The sequence below is a fragment of the Leptopilina heterotoma genome, unplaced genomic scaffold (genome assembly GCF_015476425.1).
Source record: "Leptopilina heterotoma isolate Lh14 unplaced genomic scaffold, ASM1547642v1 Lhet_361, whole genome shotgun sequence".
Taxonomy (NCBI): domain Eukaryota; kingdom Metazoa; phylum Arthropoda; class Insecta; order Hymenoptera; family Figitidae; genus Leptopilina; species Leptopilina heterotoma.
This window is the reverse complement of record NW_025111042.1, coordinates 940,537-961,537: the sequence shown is the minus strand read 5'-3', so window position 1 is coordinate 961,537 and position 21,001 is coordinate 940,537. Positions and strand designations below refer to the sequence as shown.

Here is a 21,001-nt window from a genome sequence, read left to right as displayed (position 1 = left end):
ACCTACAACAAAAAGAATAATAAATTAATTGAAACTCGTCGCGATTTATAAAGATAAAGGTAATTTATACCGTAGAGGTTAAATTATTATAAGTTACAATAATTCTCCCTTAGTATACAATAGAAAAAATAAAAATTTTAAATCTGTTTAGAAATGAAAAAATAAAATAATTTTGAGAAAAATACTCGTGGGCTGCGGTCAATGGCACGAAAAGTGAGAAAAATATCATTATCTAGTAGGTAGATTCTAAAATTGATGAGAGAAATAAAACTATATATGAGCGTCAAGGAGTATTTATGATAATAAGCTTTGTTGCGTCAAATAGTTATACTGTTTTGGCATAAATTACAATGCGGAAGATCCCTAATGCCGATTCGATATTAGTGGGCTCATCTCAAGGTCAATCTGTCTATTAACATCAAATCTTTGACCTCTGCGCCTCTGCGAACACTTCCGACTTCCGTTAGCGGGGTTTCTACAAATTTCTCCTTATAAATTCCATTATTTTTCCATAATTTCCAAGTGATAAAGGATAAAATTTCCCTGACACATTAAAACAAATTTTTGTCAGTTAAGTCAGGTAAATGTCATGAAAAAAATTTTTTGTCAGGAAAATTAAGAAAATTGCGACTTTTTCGACTTTCCTTCCAAATATTGCAACAAAATACCACAATTTTTAGTAAAAAAAAGTGCAACTTATTTTGATTTTTATAATGCAAAAAATAACTATAAAGAAATCTTTCAAAAATTGTTTTTGATTAGTTAAAATTTTGTAAAATTTAATTGAAAATAATTTATTTATTTCAAGTATTTTGTTACAATTTTTGAAAATCAAGTTTTGAAGAACTTTAATTGCAAATTTTGAAAATAATCGAATTATCAAAAATTTTAATGAAAACTGTTTAAAGGTAAATTTAAAAATGAAAATAAGCTTCTATTTTTTTAAAATTCAATATTTTTAACATTCTCAATTACATATTTTTAAAAATAATAACATTTTTGAATTTATTTTAACATTTTGGAGAAAACAATAATGTTCAAAATGTTTAATTAAAATTCATCAAAAAAATTAATCAGTTTTTTCAAGTTATACAAAAATTCTTTTAAGAAATACATTTTCGAAAAATTACATTAATAAAATATTTTTAAAAACTAATTATTAGAATTGTTTTTTGATAATTTTTTAAGATTCAAAATTTACTTTTTGGACTTCTAGAAGAACTTTTGGAAAATTGTTTAAATTAATTGATTCAGAGTTGAAGTTTAGTTGAAAATTGTAGAAAATAATCAAATTCAGGAAGGGATATAATTATAATTTTTAGAAATTATTAAAATTCAGAAATTTTACTCGTTTTCCGTGAACATTAATATTTTCCTACTGTAAAAAGATATTTTCGGTCCGAATCGTAATTACATTCACAGAAAAATAAAAATAATCATTGGTTCTCCGGTTTCTACTTCACGAAAAAATTTGAGGTTATAACTTTATTAATTTCGTTAAATTCGAAGTGAAAATGCCCAAAAGTACTTGAAAAATCTCTTGAAACTACTTGAAGAAAGAAAAAAAAACTGATTTCTACAGTTTAGAATGAATTTACGGTTTAAATCGTTTAAATTGACCCAAGTGGTTCACTTGGGATTGCTTGGATTTTCTACAAAACTATTTATAGAGTTCTTTTGCCTTTCTTTGCTTGTTTTCTATCGCATTCCAAACAAGATTTCTATACTTAAAAAAATACTGTTTCACACTCCTGTTGCATTTCTCTCATTTCTCTCAAGGCTTTTGTAGATAAATTATTCTATCTCAGTCAAATTATGTGTGTAATTATATTATCGTCTATAATCATTTTACTAAACTGTACAAAACGATTAGGTAATTATTATAGAAACTTGATTTATTGCAATTTCAAGAATAAATTCAATTATTCAAAAAGAATTAATTATAAATTATCAATTTTTTGTTTTTACATAACATAACCTAAAAATCAGTGTTTTCGATCACAAAATGATCGAAAGGGAAAATTTCCTGTGAATATAGTATTTTTCGAACTATTAATAATAAAATAAAATTTTCTTTTCTTAACTGGTGATACAATAATCTTACTTGTCATCATTATTACTCATTTGTTTATTCGTGCCACTGACATTGAATTCTCTTCGGCAATAGTTATGAGAATTGGTTCCTGATTGAGTATATCACGATTCACAAATAAAGTATATTATTAGAACATTTAATTTACGAGTAAAGATATACTACACATCATTTTTCAGACCGAGTCCACACAAAAGATTTTTAGGTTATGTTTACGCTTTACCCGCGTTGAAATGGTTGAAAACAATTGATTCCATCGATTTTATTATTCTTCCTTGCTTATAACGCACGAGAGACGCGCGAATAATATATATCAAGTCAACTTAACCTAAAAATCTCTATTGTGAACTCTACAAACTTGTTAGCTGCAAACTTACATTGAAAACTGTCAGCAAACTAAATAAGCAAGTTTGGCAACCGCAAATTGTTACCAAACTTGCTGCAAACTTCAGACTGAAAAATATTGTTCTGTCATTTAACCGGACACGGTCTTATTTTTCGTTGTATTTTCTATAAATATAGATTACAAACGTACAACATTACTATGTAAGTAAACATACCAAAAAGAAACCGGAAGTTCGAAAATGTTTAATACACTTTCTAAAGGAGTAAAATATTTACAGTTAAAAGAAAATAATTATGTGAATCTAAATAGTTTGTATACCGAATAAAAGATGAAAACAGCTGTGCACATCATTGGTTTTATCAAGATTTTCTTTCCTTTCATTTTCAGATTTGCAATTACTTCATTTGCATATCTACTACATGCACTTTTAGTTTTTTTTCTCACTTATAAATTAATTATTCATCTCTATTATGCACCATATAGTTTACTTGTTCATAGTCCATACTATACTGACCAATACTAACCGTTACTGACTTCACTCAATTGAGTATACGAGTGGCGCCATCTGACAGGCATTCATTCAACTACACAGTGCAACCGCATGGCTTTTATCGACACGACAAGAGAGAGAGAGAGAATCAACAGAAGTGAAATTACACATGTGACACATGTGGATGTTATATTAATAAACATTATTATTTAGTTAATTAAAGAAAAACAAAATGAAAGAACAGATTATTGCGAGAAAAGAAAAGCAAAGACAGCCAGAGACCAAAAAGCCTTTCGATAAGAAAAAGTACAGATTGAAAAAATACAGCAATAAATTTAAAGGTAGGAAATCAGTTTTGAGGTTATGTTGTTTACGTTGTTAATTTGTTATTATTAGTTCTTGAATTTTATTTCTCTTTTTATATTAATTTAATGTTTCTTTCAATTTGAATGTACTTTTTATTTGAACTTTCATGTTTATTTTAAACTTTAATGTTTATTTGAACTTTAATACGTTTATTTGAGCTTTATGTTTATTTTAACTTTTATTTACTGTTTACTTCAACTTTACGAATTCGTTAACTAATGCTAATGTTAACTAATTCGTTAATTAATGTTTATTTTCCTTTTTAATTTATTTCTATTGTAATTTTTAATTAGTGTTTATTTTCCTTTTTAGTTTATTTCTATTTTAATTTTTAATTAATGTTTATTTTAACCAAGAGAATATTTTAATGTAACTTACTGTTTTCTCTAAAATTAAAATACAGTTGACCAATGGGAAGAACGTAGAAAAAAGGCAATTATTCGCAATTTTTACAAAGAACAAGAAAAGGACAAAAAGAACCAGCCAGGTCCAAGTAATTCGAACGCAGAGGATAACAAAAGGTAAATTCTAAATGTATATTTTCATAAAATATTTAAATTATTCAGTTTATAATTATTCCTAATGTTACTAATAAAGTATTCGAGGAACGAAATTCTACATTTAAAGTTAATAAAAATACTTCGACGACTAAATAAATTATGAAGGAAAAACTAAAAATAAAAAATTTGAATAATAAGTTTCAATATAATAATTAATACTATAATTAATTATTTAATTTAAATAATTTAATATTAATAAATAATAATTAATTACTTTAATTTTAGTTCAAACAAGAGAAATCCATTTTTCGCCGCAAAAGCCGAATTTGAAAAGAAGAAACAGGAGAAGAAAAATAAGAAAGAAGAGGCAGAGAAGATAAAAGCGGAGAGAAAAGAGGCACTAAAAAAATACAAGGAAAAGAAAATGCAAATTTATAAAAAATTATCCAAGAGAACGAAAAAAGGACAACCAGTCATGAAAGACAGAATGGAACTTTTGTTTGAAAAAATTCAACAAAGCAAGCAAAATTAAAAGAAAAAGAAAATATTTTCCTATTTTGCTGAAATATTTTCTAGGTAATTTTATACAAAGTAATAATTTAATTAATAATTAATTGATTAATTTAATTAATTAAGTATAGTGATAAATTCTTTAATAAAGAATTATTCTTCATAGAAAATAACTTTTGTAATTTCTTATACAAAAAGAGGAATTTTATTTAAGAAATTCAATTATTTTCTAAAATTTTAATAAATCCTTCGAAACAATTCAATTGTTTTTATAAAAAAAAAATACAATTCTTCTCAGGAATTCAATTATTTTTATAATTAGTAAAAATTTATCGCTAGAATTACATTATTTTTATAAACAATAATATTTTTCTCAGGTAGTAATAATAATAGTTAGAATAATAATAATAATAATAATTATAATAATTAATAATAGATTTCAATAATTAAAATTGAAAAGACTAAAAAGAATAGGAATTATTTTATTATTAATAAAATAATGATATTAAATAATTTGTAAAAAAATAATTTTTAAATTAAATAATAATAATTGGAAAATTATAAGTTAAGATAATTTTTAAATATTAATTGAATAAGTTTCAAATTGGCGCGCTTTGTTTTGATTGGTCGAACAATTGTGACACATGCGCAGTGACCTTTGCGCAGTTTCCCACGCGCAAATATGGCCACTCGGGCAGCTGTCTCTGTAGTCAGCGGTTGCAAATGGCGACATACAGAAAATCTACGGTAGTTTTTTTGTCGTAAGTGCAATCTGTGAATCAAGTTGTGCGTGAATACGTGCTTTATTAAATTGGTATGTATTTCATTATTATAAAGAATGTACACATTCACATTTCCCATTAATTGATCCAAGAAAATAGTCACATAAAGTTCATGGATCTGATGTAGTTTGTTGAGTCTCTCTCTCTTTCATCAGCGGCAGAAAATTCCTCCCGTTTCTCCTCATGAAAGAAACCCTCTTTTTTGAGATCCTTTTAGCGATCATTCCGTTTGTTTGAATTTGGTTACAATTTCTGTTATTTGTTACGAATGTACAGTATTTGAAGAAATTGTAACGACTTGGCGAGAAGTTACAAATCTGGACATGCAAAGTTCTACAATTGAATAAGTTTTCGCATGGCCACGAAGGCGGGAGCGCAGGCTGACCTGTCAAAAAAAAGCCACCTTTGACTTTTATTCGGGTTAATTAAGACAGGTCTCTCTTACTCTCACTTTCTTTCTCTCTCCCTTGTTCTATTTCTCAAGATTTCTAGTAATAATAATTTTTTTTGATGTTCTTATTAAAGGGGTTAAATTAAGGGTAACGACCCTGTTTCCAGAATCGGGCAGGTGGTCCCTTTTTATTCACGTTTTGATAGAAAATGATAATTTAGCACTGTTTGTACTTGACGTATTGACACGTTTCCCTTTAAATTTTCTTAATTTTGTTCGTGTTCGCTAAAAATACAAAAAAATTGATCCTTCAGAAAATTAATTCTTCGGAAAATCTGTATTTCTAACCTTGCAGGAAATTGACATTTCGTCTTCAAGAATTAGCGATTTATCTCCTACATTAATAATTATACTTTTATCCTTTCTAAATAATTAAATTGCAATTGAGCGGTAAATAAATTACCTGGGGAATTTTTTCTGACATTAACTATTATCATTAATTCTATTTTTGCAAAGTATTTTTAGATTTCAGTATATAAAAATTAAATGTGTTTTTTTTAACGATTTTAATGAAAAAATGAAAATTCTGTATTTACTAAAATTGGAATTATAACCTATTGTTAAAATATTTGTTTGAAAATGAAAATTTGTGTTTAGTAAAAAATTGACAAAATTTGTGTTTAGTAAAGAATGGACAAAAAATTATGTTTAGTAAAAATTTGAAAAATTGTATTTGGAATTTTTTGTTTATTAAAAATAATATTTGGTGATTGTATTGTTTTAGCTTTAATCTAACAGAGAAATTTTAATTCTTTAGGTGGTTTTTAAGCAACGAAAGACAAGATGCCGGCAGTACGAGGTGATGGCATGCGCGGACTTGCAGTTTTCATATCAGACATCAGAAATTGTAAGTTTATTAGTTCGTAATTGTTTATTCAGCAACACGATCGTGTGTAAGTTTTAATTTAAACAACTTGACGTACAAACTCATGTTTGTTTTTTAATGAAAATCAATATTTTCCATGATTTTAGTAATTTTTTTTCTAAAAATATTAGTTTTATCAAGTTAAACTTAATTTTTCTATTTTAAAAAGAATTCTTTTCTTTTAGAAAAAAATTTAGTAATTAAGCAAAAAAAGGAAATTAAAGTAATTGCAAATAATTAAAGTAACAAAAATTTTAAAAGTGGTGACAAAAAAGATTTTAAGTAAGCAAAAATTAATAATTAGGCAAATAATTAAAGGAATAAAATTTTTAAAAAGAGTGACAAAAAAAAGTAAATAAACCAAAAAGTAATTAAAGCAACAAAAAAGATTTTAAGCAGACAAAAAATAATTAGTTAGCCAAATAATCAAAGTAATAAAATTTAAAAAGAGTGACAAAAAATAAGTAAATAGACAAAAAAAGTAATTAAAGTAACAAAAATTTAAAAAGTGGTAACAAAAAAGATTTTAATTAAGCAAAAAATTATTATTTTTTGCTTAATTAAAATCTTTTTTGTTAGGCAAATAGTGTTAGCAAATTGCAAATTGTTAGGCAAGTGATAACATTTTTAAAAAGAGTGACAAAAAATAAGTAAATAGACAAAAAAGTAATTAAAGTAACAAAAATTTAAAAAGTAGCAAAAGATTATTTTGAAATAGAGAAATTAAAGATGAAATTAAAGAAAATTTTGATAAGAAGATTTTTCGAAAATATGAGTGAATTTTGTTGTAAGTTACATGAAATAACAATCGGTAGAAAATTCTAGGAGTGATAGAGTGTCATTGAGAATTGAGATTGACTAAAAGAGATGTAAAGTGTTTGTTAACAGTGGAGAAAGAGATTCGAGGGGCGGAGCTCTGATAGTGGCCTATCTTTTTCTGATAGATTGACTTTCGGTGTGTTGGATTCACATATCGAAAGACAGCATCAATTTATGTTAATTAGTTAATGCGTTATTTTATAACTACACCAATGTCAAGCTCGCCTTTTCTCGTTCATCATCTTCTTCTTCTTCTTCATTACATTCAATTAACTATAATAACAATTAATGAATTGATTTACAACCTATAATTGATAATTATCCGCATCAAATTTATGGATAAAATCAAAGAATTATTTACATTAAATTTAATAATTTACATTAAATTAATCAATAAGAGAGAAATTATCTGAAGGAAAATATTTAGTGACTAATAAATAATTAATTAATAAATTAATTAATATTTATTGATTAATAAATAATTGATTAATATTTACTGATTAATTTAGGTAAATAAGGATAAATTTGTTAGATAAATCTATTAAATTGGTTTCCATTTGTTTCTAATTAATTAAATTTGTTAAGCAATTCAAATTATTAAGCAATTAATTAAAATGACAATGTTTTTATTAATTTACTTTGTATAGTTTTACTAATTTACACGAGGGTCTTTGGTCTCGCGAGGGACTTGAAAATGGATCATTAGTTTTGAATCTTTGATTATGATCCAAATGGCATTTTGCCACTGAAACTGCAAAATGATTTATAACTTTGTGTCAGGAGATTCAATTTTTTTTCAATTGAAAAATGAAAATGTTCAATAAATCGAAACAATTAATCGTTAATCCCAACGTTTTTTTGTATTTGAATTATAAATATTATTTTTAAAATATTTTAAATAGTTATAAATAATTTGTTGAGATTTTAAATAATAATTTTAAATAATTATAAATAATTTGTTAAGATTTTGTAATTTTGTCAAGACTGATGAAATTTATCGAAAACAATTGAAATCTTTCAGGTAAAAGCAAGGAAGCCGAAATAAAGAGGATAAACAAAGAATTGGCGAATATTCGAGGGAAATTCAAAGGAGATAAAACTCTTGACGGATATCAAAAAAAGAAATATGTCTGTAAACTTCTTTTTATTTTCCTCCTGGGACATGACATCGATTTTGGTCATATGGAAGCTGTCAATCTTCTGTCATCCAACAAATACTCAGAGAAACAAATCGTGAGTATAAATTTCATTTTCTATTCACTACACATTAAATAATAATAATCGTCGTATTTAATTATAAATTTGAAATTTCATTATGATATGAAAATATATTTGATAGATTTTTATAATTAAATGTTTATTATTTGCGACTAATGGAATGTTTGTGAATTTCTTTACAGGGCTATTTATTCATATCAGTGCTAGTGAACACAAATAGCGATCTAATAAAGTTAATAATTCAGAGCATCAAAAACGATTTGGCATCTCGAAATCCAATTCACGTGAATCTTGCATTACAATGTATCGCGAATATTGGAAGCAAGGATATGGCGGAGGCTTTTGGAAACGAAATCCCCAAGTTGCTGGTATCGGGGTAAGAGAATTTTTTATGAAAAATATTTTTCATTGCACAAAAACACTAACACTCATTTCCATTCCACATTGAAATTTCAAAATTCGCATCTTTCGGATCCAGTCGTCTCTATATTAGGTAACTTTCAATTTCGTTCAAAATCTGCTTAAATGCCTCAGCGTATACTTTCCATTTTATACCAAAATTAGAATCAAATTTTACAATTTTTCGATTTAAATTGAATTTATAAATTAATATTTAGAAATATAGACTGCAGCAGAATGCCAATTACATCAATGCACACTTCATTAGGAAATAAAATTATTTCTGGGTTAATTTGTGACAGTTCGTGACAAGAGGTAATTTTAATAATTTTTCAAGTTTGGAGGGTAAAATTAAAGCCACAATTCAGGGAAAAGTCAGAGATTTTTATTAAAAGTACTGAAAAAATTAAAATTTTGAATTGTGGCGTCTTTTTTGTTTACCACATAAACTATGAAATTACTACGAATTCTAATAAAAAAAACCTTCAAATTTTTCTACTTCTGATAATAATTTCTTTTTTAATAACATAACTCTTGAAGAACTAGGAATAAAATGATTACTAATAAATTATTTAATGAATAATTTTACTTAAATATTTATTTTCAAAAATATTCAAAAGAATTCTTCGCAAACATTCAATTATTTTTAAAAATAATAAAATTCTTCTTTGAACTTCAATTATTTTGAGAAGTAATCAATAAAGAAATAATAAAGAATTATTATTAAATGAAGAATTCAATTATTTCGAAAATTTTTAATATAATTCTTTCAATGAATTCAATTATCTACAGTTTTTATAAAATTCTTCTCAAAAGTTAAATTATTTTTATAATTTATTAAAATTCGTCAAAAGAATTCAATTATTTTTCAAAATTGTAATAAAATTCTTTGAAAATATTCAATTATTAATAATTTTTATTAAACTTTTATAAAATTCTTCGCAGAAATTCAATTATTTTCAAAAATATTCAAAAGAATTCTTCGCAAACATTCAATTATTTTCATAAATAAAAAAATTCTTCGCAAAAATTCAATTATTTTCGTAAATAATAAAATTTTTACAGGAATTCAATTATTCGCAAATTTTTTATAAATTTCTTCGCAATAATTTCATTATATTTTCAAAAATATTCAAAAACATTCTTCACAAAAATTCAATTATTTTCATAAAGAAAAAACATTCTTCTCCGAAATTCAATTATTTTCATCAAAATTCTTCGCTGAAATTCAATTACTTTTACAAAAAATAAAAGTTTTTACAGAAATTTAATTATTTAAAAATGTTTTTAGAAAATTCTTTATAAAAATTTAATTATTTTCATAAGAAGCAATATTTTTCTTAAAAATTCAATTATTTTCACAAAAATTAATTTCCTTTTGAGCAACTCAAGTGTCTGTTCAACAAAATTTTAATAATTTAGATATTTTTTGCTGAAATTCAATTATTTTTACAAAAAATAAAACTTTTCAAGAAAATTCAATTATTTTAAGAAATAAAAAAATTCTTCTCAGGATTAAAATTATTTTACGAATTTTTATAAAATTCTTCGCAAAAGTTTAATTATTTCCATAATTATTAAAATAATTCTCAGGAATTCAATAATTATTTTTAAAAAAATTTTAATAAAACTCTATGCAAAAATTCAATTACTTTAATAATTACGAAATTTCTTTCTCAAGAATTCAATTATTTCGAAAATTCTTAATATAATTCTTTAAAAGAATACAATTATTTACTATTTTTTATAAAATTCTTCTCAAAAGTTCAATTATTTTTATAATTTATTAAAATTCGTCAAAAGAAATCAATTATTCAAAAATTTGTTGATAAAATTCTTTATGAGAATTTGAATTGTACAAATGGGTTTAAAAATTCTCAAAAGAAACTTAAATTTAAAAATTATTTATTTTTTTTTATTTATAATATTTTTACGGGCAGTAAAATTTATTTATTATTAAAAATAATTGATTTAAAGAAGAATTTTAGTTAAAAATGGCAGAAAATGATATTTATTTAAATAAAAGTATTGATTTGATTTAAATAATTTTCCAAATAAAGAAATTCGTAAATAAATCTAATTAAGAAAATATTTTGTACCTTTTGTCGCAGAGCGTCACATTTAATTTTTTTTTTTTTTATAGAAATTTATTGTGTGAATAAAATTTTCAGTGACACGATGGACGTGGTGAAACAGAGTGCAGCCCTGTGCCTTTTACGTTTACTGAGAACTGCTCCGGACGTTGTTCCCGGTGGCGAATGGACCTCTCGTATTGTTCACTTACTCAACGATCAACATCTAGGAGTCGTTACAGCTGCAGCTTCGCTTATCGACGCACTCGTCAAGAGGAATCCGGACGAATATAAAGGATGCGTCAGTCTCGCCGTCTCCAGGCTCAGTCGGGTGCGTTGAATATTTTTCGAAAGCTCTACGTTCCTGAAATTAGCCTCGACGCTAATTTCAAGGAACTAAATTTCGAACTTAAAAATTTAAATTATGAAGTTTGATTAATAATAACAATTTAAATTGTTAGATTTGATTAATAATAATAATTTAAATTATTAAATTTGATTAATTAATAATAATTTAAATTATTAGATTTGATTAATAATAATAACGTATACAATTATCTTTATTTAGAAATGTGTTGATTAAAATTAATTGCATTTTTTAAAGATTGTAACATCGAGTTACACGGATCTGCAGGATTACACATATTACTTCGTGCCTGCGCCTTGGCTATCCGTAAAACTGTTGCGATTGCTTCAGAATTACACTCCGCCAGGTAAATGCCTGACGTACACGGAAAAAAACGGTATGGATTATCCAAAACTAAGATTGGAACAATTTTTCAATTTTTTCAACACCACTGTGCAAGAAAGCTATCAATTTTTCTCACAAGCAACTAAGTCTTTCGCTTGTTTTTCATAAACAATGATTTTTTAAAAAAAAGAGAACCAAAAGTCAATAAGAAATTTAAAAAAATAATTATTCGGAAATACGACAATTTTTGTTGCATGTATTTTTTTCTACAATTGCTATAAAATTTATTGCACTTGCATTTTTTATTTAGACAGGCCTCGGATATTAAAACTAATTTCTGAAGATTAAAAATTGTAGAAAATAACTGAATTTTAGAAGTAACTAAATGCAAATTTTGGGTTTGAAATTGAAATTTTATTTCCAGGGGAAAATAAAAAATAAATTGTGATCAATCCGAGACCTGTTTCTGACATTTTTTGCAACAGATCTTTGCCTCAAATCTATAGCCAAAAATTCTTTCCGTGTATGAGCATCTCGTCTCGCAAAAGAACTAAGAAAAAAAGAAATGCTTTAGTCTCTTGGTTCTTTGGTATAATATTTTTCTTTTTACAGCCGAAGATCCAGGCGTTCGTGGTCGTTTGAATGAGTGTCTCGAGACAATTTTGAATAAAGCACAAGAGCCACCAAAGTCGAAGAAAGTTCAGCATGCAAATGCAAAGAATGCCGTTTTATTTGAGGCAATTAGTTTAATAATTCACAACGATAGCGAACCACATCTTTTGGTTCGCGCCTGCAATCAACTTGGTCAGTTTCTATCGAATCGTGAGACGAATCTTCGTTATTTAGCACTGGAATCAATGTGCCATCTCGCCACCTCGGAATTGTCGCACGAGGCAGTGAAGAAGCATCAGGAGGTCGTTATTCTTTCGATGAAAATGGAGAAGGACGTTTCTGTTCGACAGCAAGCTGTTGATTTATTGTACGCAATGTGTGACAAGAGTAATGCCGAGGAGATTGTTCAGGAGATGCTCAACTACCTTGAGACGGCGGATTATTCAATTCGGGAGGAAATGGTCCTGAAGGTGGCGATTCTCGCTGAAAAATACGCGACCGATTACACTTGGTACGTGGACGTTATTTTGAATCTCATCAGGATAGCTGGAGATTACGTGTCGGAGGAGGTTTGGTACAGGGTCATTCAAATCGTTATCAACAGGGATGATGTTCAAGGATATGCGGCTAAAACTGTTTTTGAGGTTAGTGCCGTTAGACAAATTTTTACATTGTTTTTTTAAAATTGCAATTAAAATATAGTAGAATAATTTCATGTAATATAAAAGTAGGGTTCTACAGTTCAGGAAAATATTAGAAAAAGTAGACACAGAAGATAAAGTTCGCTCAAGAAATAATTTTCCATCTTCTGCTGATTGTCGGCTGTGGTTACTTTTTATGAATTGCAAATTAAATTAATTTTAATGACTCAGATATTAATTGGAATTGTTCTAGTAGTAGTTTAGGATCAGTAAAAAATTTTATGACTAAAAATTATTAGTAAACAGATTAGATAAAGTTCGCTCAAAAATTATTTCCCATCTTCTGCTGATTGGCGGCTGTGGTTACTTTTTATAAATTGTGAATTAAATTAATTTTTATTACCAAGATATTAATTGGAATTGTTCTAGTAATAGTTTGTGACCAGTACACAATTTTATGACTAAAAATTGTTTTTAAACAGATTAGATAAAGTTCGCTCAAAAATTATTTTCCATCTTCTGCTGATTGGCGGCTGTGGTTACTTTTTATAAAATGCAAATTAAATTAATTTTAATGCCCCAGATATTAATTGGTATTGTTTTAGTAGTAGTTTAGAACCAGTAAAAAATTAATCGTTAGTCAACAAAATATAAAGTTAGCTCAAAAACTAATTTTTCATCTTCTGCTGATTATCGGCTATGGTTACTTTTTATGAATAGTGAATTAAATTAATTTTAATGGCCATTTACTTAATATTTACTTAACATGGCGTGTTTAGGGAAGAATAAAATAAAATTTTTGTGACAACCTTGTGATTGTTTTTTTATTGATAATTTTATAAAAGTAAATTTTCTCCATTTTTTTCTATTGGTTCATAATTTGATTTTATAGGCATTACAAGCGCCGGCGTGTCATGAGAATATGGTCAAAGTCGGAGGTTACATTCTCGGGGAGTTTGGAAATTTAATAGCAGGAGATCAACGTTCTTCTCCATTGGTGCAATTCCAACTCTTACATTCCAAAGTAAGTTTTTTTTATTTTAATCTTTAGAAATCTTTAATTAATCTTGCAAAACGTAAATGTAAATTTATTTTCAAATTATTAGTTTAGATTATTTTTAATAAAAATTTTTTTTATTAACATGAAACGTAACTAAAGAATTATGAACTAATTTTCAGTATCACTTGTGTTCGCCAATGACGAGAGCTCTACTTCTTTCGACTTACATTAAATTCATAAATCTCTTTCCCGAGATTAGAACGCAAATTCAGGACGTCTTTAGACAGGACAGTAATTTACGTAGTGCAGACGCGGAATTACAGCAAAGAACTTCCGAGTATCTGCAACTCAGTATCATTGCCTCGACTGATGTCTTGGCGACAGTTTTAGAAGAAATGCCAGCATTCCCCGAAAGGGAATCTTCGATTCTTGCGGTGCTGAAGAAGAAGAAACCGGGTCGCGTTCCAGAGAATGAAATTCGCGAGAGCAAGAGTCCAGCACCGAATACGAATCATCATCCGGAGGCAACTTCTGTTGCAGCAGTCGCTGTGAATAATTCGTCTGCCGATCTTTTGGGACTGTCAACACCGCCTTCATCACAACCAACGAGCAACACTGGCGTTCTTTTGGATGTTTTGGGAGATATTTACAATATGCCTAATAAAGTTGGCGCTACGAATGGAACTCAGAGCACGTATAATCCGAAAAAGTTAGTATGTCAAATTTTTATTGTATTTATTATTGTTTTTTAGTTTTTAAACTCTTTTTACTTTTTAACTTGTTTCATTAATTTCCCAGAGTCGTGACGCTTTTCCTTTAATTTTTCAGATTCGTGTGTAAAAATAATGGAGTTCTCTTTGAAAATGATTTGATACAGATCGGAGTGAAATCGGAATTTCGGCAGAATCTTGGCCGCATTGGTTTGTTTTATGGCAATAAGACACAACTGCCACTCACTAATTTCCAGCCTGAAATTTCTTGGGCAGAAGAAAATCAAGCGAAACTGTCGGTGCAGGTGAAAACTGTTGATCCTGTTTTAGAGGCAGGAGCGCAAATCCAGCAAATGGTTAACGCAGAATGTATTGATGACTACGAGGGTAAATTAAATAACGTTTAACTCTTTTTTCTAATTTAATTACAAATTAATTATAAACAAGTATTTAATTTTTTTTAATTGCTTTAAACAAGTATCTTTACAAAACAGTATTTAAAAACTATTAACTTCTTTTTTATAAAAATTAAATTAAGTTATAAACAAGTATTTTTACAAAAAGTATTTAAATAGTATTAACTTTTTCTATTAGAAAGTATTGTAAAAATTGTAAAAATACAACAAGTATTTTTACAAAAAAGTATTTAAATAGTATTAACTTCTTTTATTAGAAATTAAAATACAAAAGAATTTTCTTTACAGACTCACCGAGTATGGTCATCACATTCATGTACAATAATATTAATCAGAAAATTACAATGAAGTTGCCGTTAACGATCAACAAGTTCTTCGAGCCAACAGAAATGAATGGCGAATCATTCTTTGCCAGATGGAAGAATCTTGGAGGGTGAGTTTTCAATTTTCCGATTTGAAATTCGAAATTGAAGGAAAATGCTCACTTGATTTTTTTTTTTGCAGTGTTAATCAGCAACGTTCGCAAAAGATATTTAAAGCTCAGCAACCGATGGATTTGCAGCAAGTTCGCACAAAACTTCAAGGTTTTGGAATGCAACTGTTGGACGGAATCGATCCGAATCCTGATAATTTTGTCTGTGCCGGAATTGTTCACATGCGAGCGCAGCAAGTTGGTTGTTTGTTGAGATTGGAACCCAATAAACAAGCACAGGTAAATTTCTTTTTTTTCTTTCAATTTTTAAAAATTCTTTTTATTTCTTTATAACTTTAATAATTAATCCATTAAATTAAAAGAGAATAGAATTAAATTTGCAAAATTCGATGTTCTCTTTCGAATCTTTGTTATAAAACTCCAATTTGATAGAAATTCTATAAACTCATAAAAAAATGAATCGTAAAACATCTAACATTAATCTAATTAAAAAACAAATTTTGGAAATATTTTTAAATTACCACGAATTTTAATAAAAAAACATCCAATTTTTTCTATTTATGACAATAATTTTTTTTATTATTTAATTTATTTTGAAATAACTCAATTCTTGAAGAACTATCATAAACTTATTACTTATGAATTATTTAATGAATATTTTACATAAATATTTCAAAATTTAATTTTAAAAGAGTTGCGATTACAATTTTCATAAATAGAACAACTTCAAAAGGTTTTAATTTGAAATTTTAGAAAATTTCAATTTTGAATAAATTGAATTAGAAATTTTCAAATAATATAATATTTCGTGTGAATTCAATTATTTTTACAAATAATAAAATTTTTCAAGGTGAATACAGTAAATTTAAACAAATTAACTACAATAGTAAAAATTCAATTATTTTCTTAAATAATTTGATAATAAATTACTCATTGTAAGATTTAAATTATTTTTATACAATTTTCATTTAATTTCTTGTAAAATACAATTATTCTTATAAATTTTATTAGAATTATTTGACAGAATTCAATTATTTTGAATAATTTTTATAAAAATGATAAAAATTATAAAAATTTATAAAAATTCAATTATTTTAAGAAATTTTAATGAAATTCTTCGCAAAAATTCAATTATTTTCATAAAAAATAAAATTGTTCTCTGGAATTTAAATTTTAATAAAATTGATTGCAAGAATTCAATAATTTTCATAAATAGGTAATTGAATAAGAAAACTCATTGCAGAATTTAAATTATTTTTTTTTACAATTTTAAATATATTCCTCAAAAAATGTAATTATTCATTAAAATTATATTAAAAAATTCTCCGAAAGTATTCAATATTATTTTTTAAAAATTTGATAAAATTCCTTATCAAAATTAAATTTTAAGAAATATTCAAGTATTTAATAAATTATGTGATTTGTATTTAAATAATTGAATTCTCGTAGAATTTTCTAATAAAAATTGATTTAAAATTTGAGAAATAATAATTGAATATTAAAATCATTACAGCGTGAATTTTTAGAAATAATTGAATTTTGAGAAGGTTTTTAATAAAAATCTTTGAAAATCTGAATGTTTCATTTACATTTAAATAAAAATTCTATAGAATTAAGTTTTTTAAAATAGTTTTATAGAATTATTTTTGAAATGATGATAATTTGCAGATGTTCCGATTGACGGTGCGTTCCAGTAAGGAAACAATGTCCATAGAAGTCTGTGACCTGCTCGTGGACCAATTTTAAAAAAAAGCCTTGGGCCTATAGCAGTGCGCGCCTCTATTGAAAATTGGAGGAAAATAAAATTCAAAACATTACGTGTTTTGTTTGGATGATGACATGAATCTCGTTTCCCGCGAGAGGTGATCAAAGAATGTTTTTCTTGTCAGCTTGAGAAGCACACAACTATTTCTCTGGACCCCCCTCCAGTTTCTTTTGCTTGTCGTGAGCTTCGTTACCCACAAACATCACACTCCCATTAAAACAGAATTCATTAAAAAAAAATAAGCAAATATTCGTGAATTGTGACAAAAAAAAGAAAGTTAATATATAAATGAAGAAAAGAAAAAAGACAGATCGATGGACAGTATTAGAAGTTGAGAGTGGAAAGAAAAAACAGTAACGACGAGAGATAGTTAAACTTAGCTATTAAGACCTAAAGATGTCATCTCAAGGTAAGAATCTGCTCTTCATTTTTTTTTTATTTTTTGCCCTAGAAACACGGAAAACTGCCGAAAGTCTCATTCGCTTCCGTTTGAAATTTACCATTATTTTTTAAGTCCCCCGAGGATTCAAAAAAATCTATTCAATAGATTAAAAATCTCTTCGAGTATATTTACTCGAATTCAAAGCTTCTTGAAAGTTAAAAATTTTTTCCTCTTGATAAAAATAATTTAACGAATTTTAACAGTTTCTTTTAGTTTTTAGAAACAGTTTGGAAATAATTTAACATATTTCCGGATTGTTTTCGAAAAAATAAAATGGTAGCACTATAAAATTTCTCTTTTTGGGAAATTAAAGAATTTTTTTCTTTCTACCGACGAAAATGGAAACAAAATTAATTTAAAATTAAATCAAAAGGATTTAAATCCTGAATCAAAAGAAAAAAATTTGAATCCTCGTTTTTTTTACAAGTTTGATACTCAATATTTTTTTTGAAAATGAAATCATTACTCCTTCCTATAATTTACTCGAGAAAAGCATTGATCCGTGCTTCTTTGGAGACATGCGGATTTAAAGCACTTTTTGTCGTAGTCGTTGAGATTAGTTCGCCATAGAATTGAAGTCCTTACGTTTTAACGAAGCTCAAAGTATAAAATAAATAAACAGAAAAGTATGATATTAATTTGTAAACTAGTTTCCAAATATAAATCACTAAGTTTTTTCGCTTAAATTTTTGAGGGAAAAATGGAAATCCATGACTGGTTGCTGGAAACTGTGTGAGGTACGATGAGAAAGAAATGAATTATAAATAATCGTAATTAGAAATGTAAATGATAGGTGTATTATTAGTCTTCTCTGTTCAAACTTGATTGTATATTTTCCCTGGTTCAAATTATTTTAGGATTTATTTTCTTTTTTTTTAAGTCTAGTTTTTAAAAACGGTCACAAAATTATTTCCTATTTAATTGTAAATATGTATTTTAAGAATTTTTCGAAAAACCAGGTATTTTAGTCCTAATTTTTCGTTTTTGTCATTGTTTTTCTTTTTTAATGATGTACAGTTAAAGTTTCTGTATTTTTTTTATTTTTTATTAATCTAAGTGTAGGCTGTGATCGAGAATTTTTAAGCGATCATTTCTAAACGAGGGGATTATATTTTTATTTGATTTTTGGGAATGCAAGATTTTTACACAAATATTTTTTAATATAATAAAAACAGTTTTTAATTTATCCCTTTGCGAAACTAAATTTCGTAGATTTTTTTCAAAAAATTTTCAGTTTTGCAGAAGAACAGAAACAATTTCACTTTTCCCATCGAGTCAAATTGTAAAGAATCTCACAATCCCCTTATTATTATTAATATTATTATTATATGTAAAACATTGTTTATTTATATTAAAATGAATAAAATCCAGAAATTATGGGATTGCTTTTCGTTTTCTCGACCAAACTATGCAAAGTCGTGTTTTTACCAGTCATGGATTTTTTTATAATAAAAAGTTATATTACTATTGGATCGAGTAAATATTGCGAGAATTTACACTGTTTGTAGTTACAATAATATTGAGAGAAAAAAAAACTATAAAATGCAAGATAGATGAAAAGTTTAATGGAAAATGTTCCCTTCTATCGAACGTGTAGCTTGTACACTTTATTATTGTACAAAAAAAAAAAAAAAGAAATATGACACGATAAAATAAATATCGCTCTTCCAGTGCGATATTATTAAGTTATGCTCGACACACGCACAAAAGTTGTTTGTCAAGAATTTCAATTTTTTTTTTTTGAAGAAAATATAATTTAGTGATAGCAAAAAAAATGTAGTAATTAACGAAAAGATCGTAGAGTTTAGAGACAAAAAAGTGGAGGACAAATTTCTTTAGGTGCGAAAATTGGTAAAAGGAAAAACTTTAAAGTGAAATTAAAGGAAAATAGGGAAAATAAAGAAAATAGAAAAAAGGAAATAGAAAAATGGAGAAAATAAAGGAAATGAAAAAAATTGAGTGAATTGAAAAAATAGAGAAAGTGAAGGAAAGTGAAGGAAATTACGAAAATTATGAAAATAAAGGAAAAAAGAGGTGAAAATAAACCCTAAAGAATTTTTCCCTCTACTTGTATAGAATTAAAGAAAAAATTGTCTAATTCTTGACAGATAATTTTTGTCCATGTTGTACGTATAATATTATTATATAAAGTAAAAAAAAATATATATATATATATACAATTCATATTATAAATATTATATACAAAGATGAATATTGAAAAAATGAGTGCTTGGCGTATCATTGTTAGTTTTATGTCGCATCACACTCACACAAAAGAATAATAATATTATAATCATTACTACGAAATTTATCCGAAACTAAAGGAAATTCACGCAGCCTTATTAAAAACTTGATTTGGTTTTTATAATTGGGCCTTTAATTGTTTATTAGCAAGAGTTCCATTGTGTGTCTCTTTTTTAAATTGTCGACAATTGTTTTTAATCGTATATGCTCTCAGTGTACATAAAACTATGTACGTTTTGTATAAAAAATATTAACCTCTTAAGATCTGAATTCTTATTTTCGCACTTAAATTTTTTGTAAATTTAATTAAATTTAATTTAATTTTAAATTAAACTAAATTATTAATTAAATGAAATTTAATTTAGTTTTAAATTAAATTCGATTATTAATTAAATGAAATTTAATTTAGTTTTTAAATTAAATTAAATTATTAATTAAATTTAATTTAGTTTTAAATTAAATTAAATTATTGATTAAAGTAAATTTAAATTTAATTTGTCGAGTTAATTAAATTAAATTATTGATTAAATTAAATTTAAATTTAATTTGTCGAGTTAATTAAATTAAATTATTGATTAAATTAAATTTAAATTTAATTTGTCGAGTTAATTAAATTAATGGAAAATTTATTGATTTATTAAGGGCATTTGAACCTTGATGACGATACACGTTGTGCAAAGCATGTGTGACGTCATCAAGGTTCAAATGCCCTTAATTGAATAATTTATTTATTCATTAAAATTTCAGTTTATTAAAGAAATTTGTAATTATAGGTATTTTCTATTGTTTTTGTCTTAAGGGGTTAATAAAATTCATGTATATTAATGAGCAATATTATATATACAAATTCTCTCGTATTTAAAAAGATTTTTTTTTGTTGATTATTTTTTTTATATATTTTTTTTTTTCGAGGTAAAGTTTGGAATGTAAAATTTTAGGAGTAATAAAAAACTCAAGTGGTTAGAAATTTTACAGCAGAATTAGTTTAATTCATTTTATTTAATAATTGAACTTTTTATTTCAGTTTAATTACTATTATATTCTTCCATTAAATTTTTATAGGTTTCGCCGAATAAATTGTGTCTTTGCGACGCGTCTCGTCACAAATTTTTATTTATTTTTAATAAATAATTTTAT

At 26.0% G+C, this 21,001-nt stretch overlaps 2 protein-coding genes across 3 annotated transcripts; both read left to right on the top strand.

Moving 5' to 3' along the window:
* Nucleotides 1–3,048: 3,048 nt before the first annotated feature.
* Nucleotides 3,049–4,458, top strand: LOC122505667 (thyroid transcription factor 1-associated protein 26 homolog). Its single transcript, XM_043617442.1, has 3 exons — nucleotides 3,049–3,269; nucleotides 3,698–3,815; nucleotides 4,080–4,458. Exons 1-3 carry the CDS (start codon nucleotides 3,161–3,163, stop codon nucleotides 4,324–4,326), a joined length of 474 nt encoding a protein of 157 aa, XP_043473377.1. The 5' UTR covers nucleotides 3,049–3,160; the 3' UTR covers nucleotides 4,327–4,458.
* Nucleotides 4,459–4,993: 535 nt separating this feature from the next.
* LOC122505662 (AP-2 complex subunit alpha) lies at nucleotides 4,994–17,826 on the top strand. 2 transcript variants are annotated; one of them, XM_043617436.1, is made up of 13 exons: nucleotides 4,994–5,118; nucleotides 6,295–6,384; nucleotides 8,243–8,454; nucleotides 8,622–8,815; nucleotides 11,010–11,241; nucleotides 11,515–11,653; nucleotides 12,214–12,857; nucleotides 13,747–13,878; nucleotides 14,034–14,563; nucleotides 14,683–14,951; nucleotides 15,269–15,413; nucleotides 15,485–15,692; nucleotides 17,082–17,826. In XM_043617436.1, exons 2-13 carry the CDS (start codon nucleotides 6,321–6,323, stop codon nucleotides 17,157–17,159), a joined length of 2,847 nt encoding a protein of 948 aa, XP_043473371.1. In that variant the 5' UTR covers nucleotides 4,994–5,118; nucleotides 6,295–6,320; the 3' UTR covers nucleotides 17,160–17,826. The 2 variants fall into 2 exon arrangements, with proteins under 2 accessions (XP_043473371.1, XP_043473372.1); XM_043617437.1 differs by having other exon boundaries at nucleotides 5,005–5,118; nucleotides 11,515–11,623.
* Nucleotides 17,827–21,001: the final 3,175 nt, after the last annotated feature.

What these genes read in the sequence shown, in the direction of transcription:
- LOC122505667 (XM_043617442.1), top strand. Translation starts at nt 3,161, where the DNA reads ATGAAAGAACAGATTATTGCGAGAAAAGAAAAGCAAAGACAGCCAGAG. An exon ending in ATACAGCAATAAATTTAAAG is followed by an intron (nt 3,270 to 3,697) that starts GTAGGAAATCAG and finishes ATTAAAATACAG; the next exon opens with TTGACCAATGGGAAGAACGT. An exon ending in AACGCAGAGGATAACAAAAG is followed by an intron (nt 3,816 to 4,079) that starts GTAAATTCTAAA and finishes CTTTAATTTTAG; the next exon opens with TTCAAACAAGAGAAATCCAT.
- LOC122505662 (XM_043617436.1), top strand. Translation starts at nt 6,321, where the DNA reads ATGCCGGCAGTACGAGGTGATGGCATGCGCGGACTTGCAGTTTTCATA. An exon ending in ATGTATTGATGACTACGAGG is followed by an intron (nt 14,952 to 15,268) that starts GTAAATTAAATA and finishes TTTTCTTTACAG; the next exon opens with ACTCACCGAGTATGGTCATC. An exon ending in AGATGGAAGAATCTTGGAGG is followed by an intron (nt 15,414 to 15,484) that starts GTGAGTTTTCAA and finishes TTTTTTTTGCAG; the next exon opens with TGTTAATCAGCAACGTTCGC.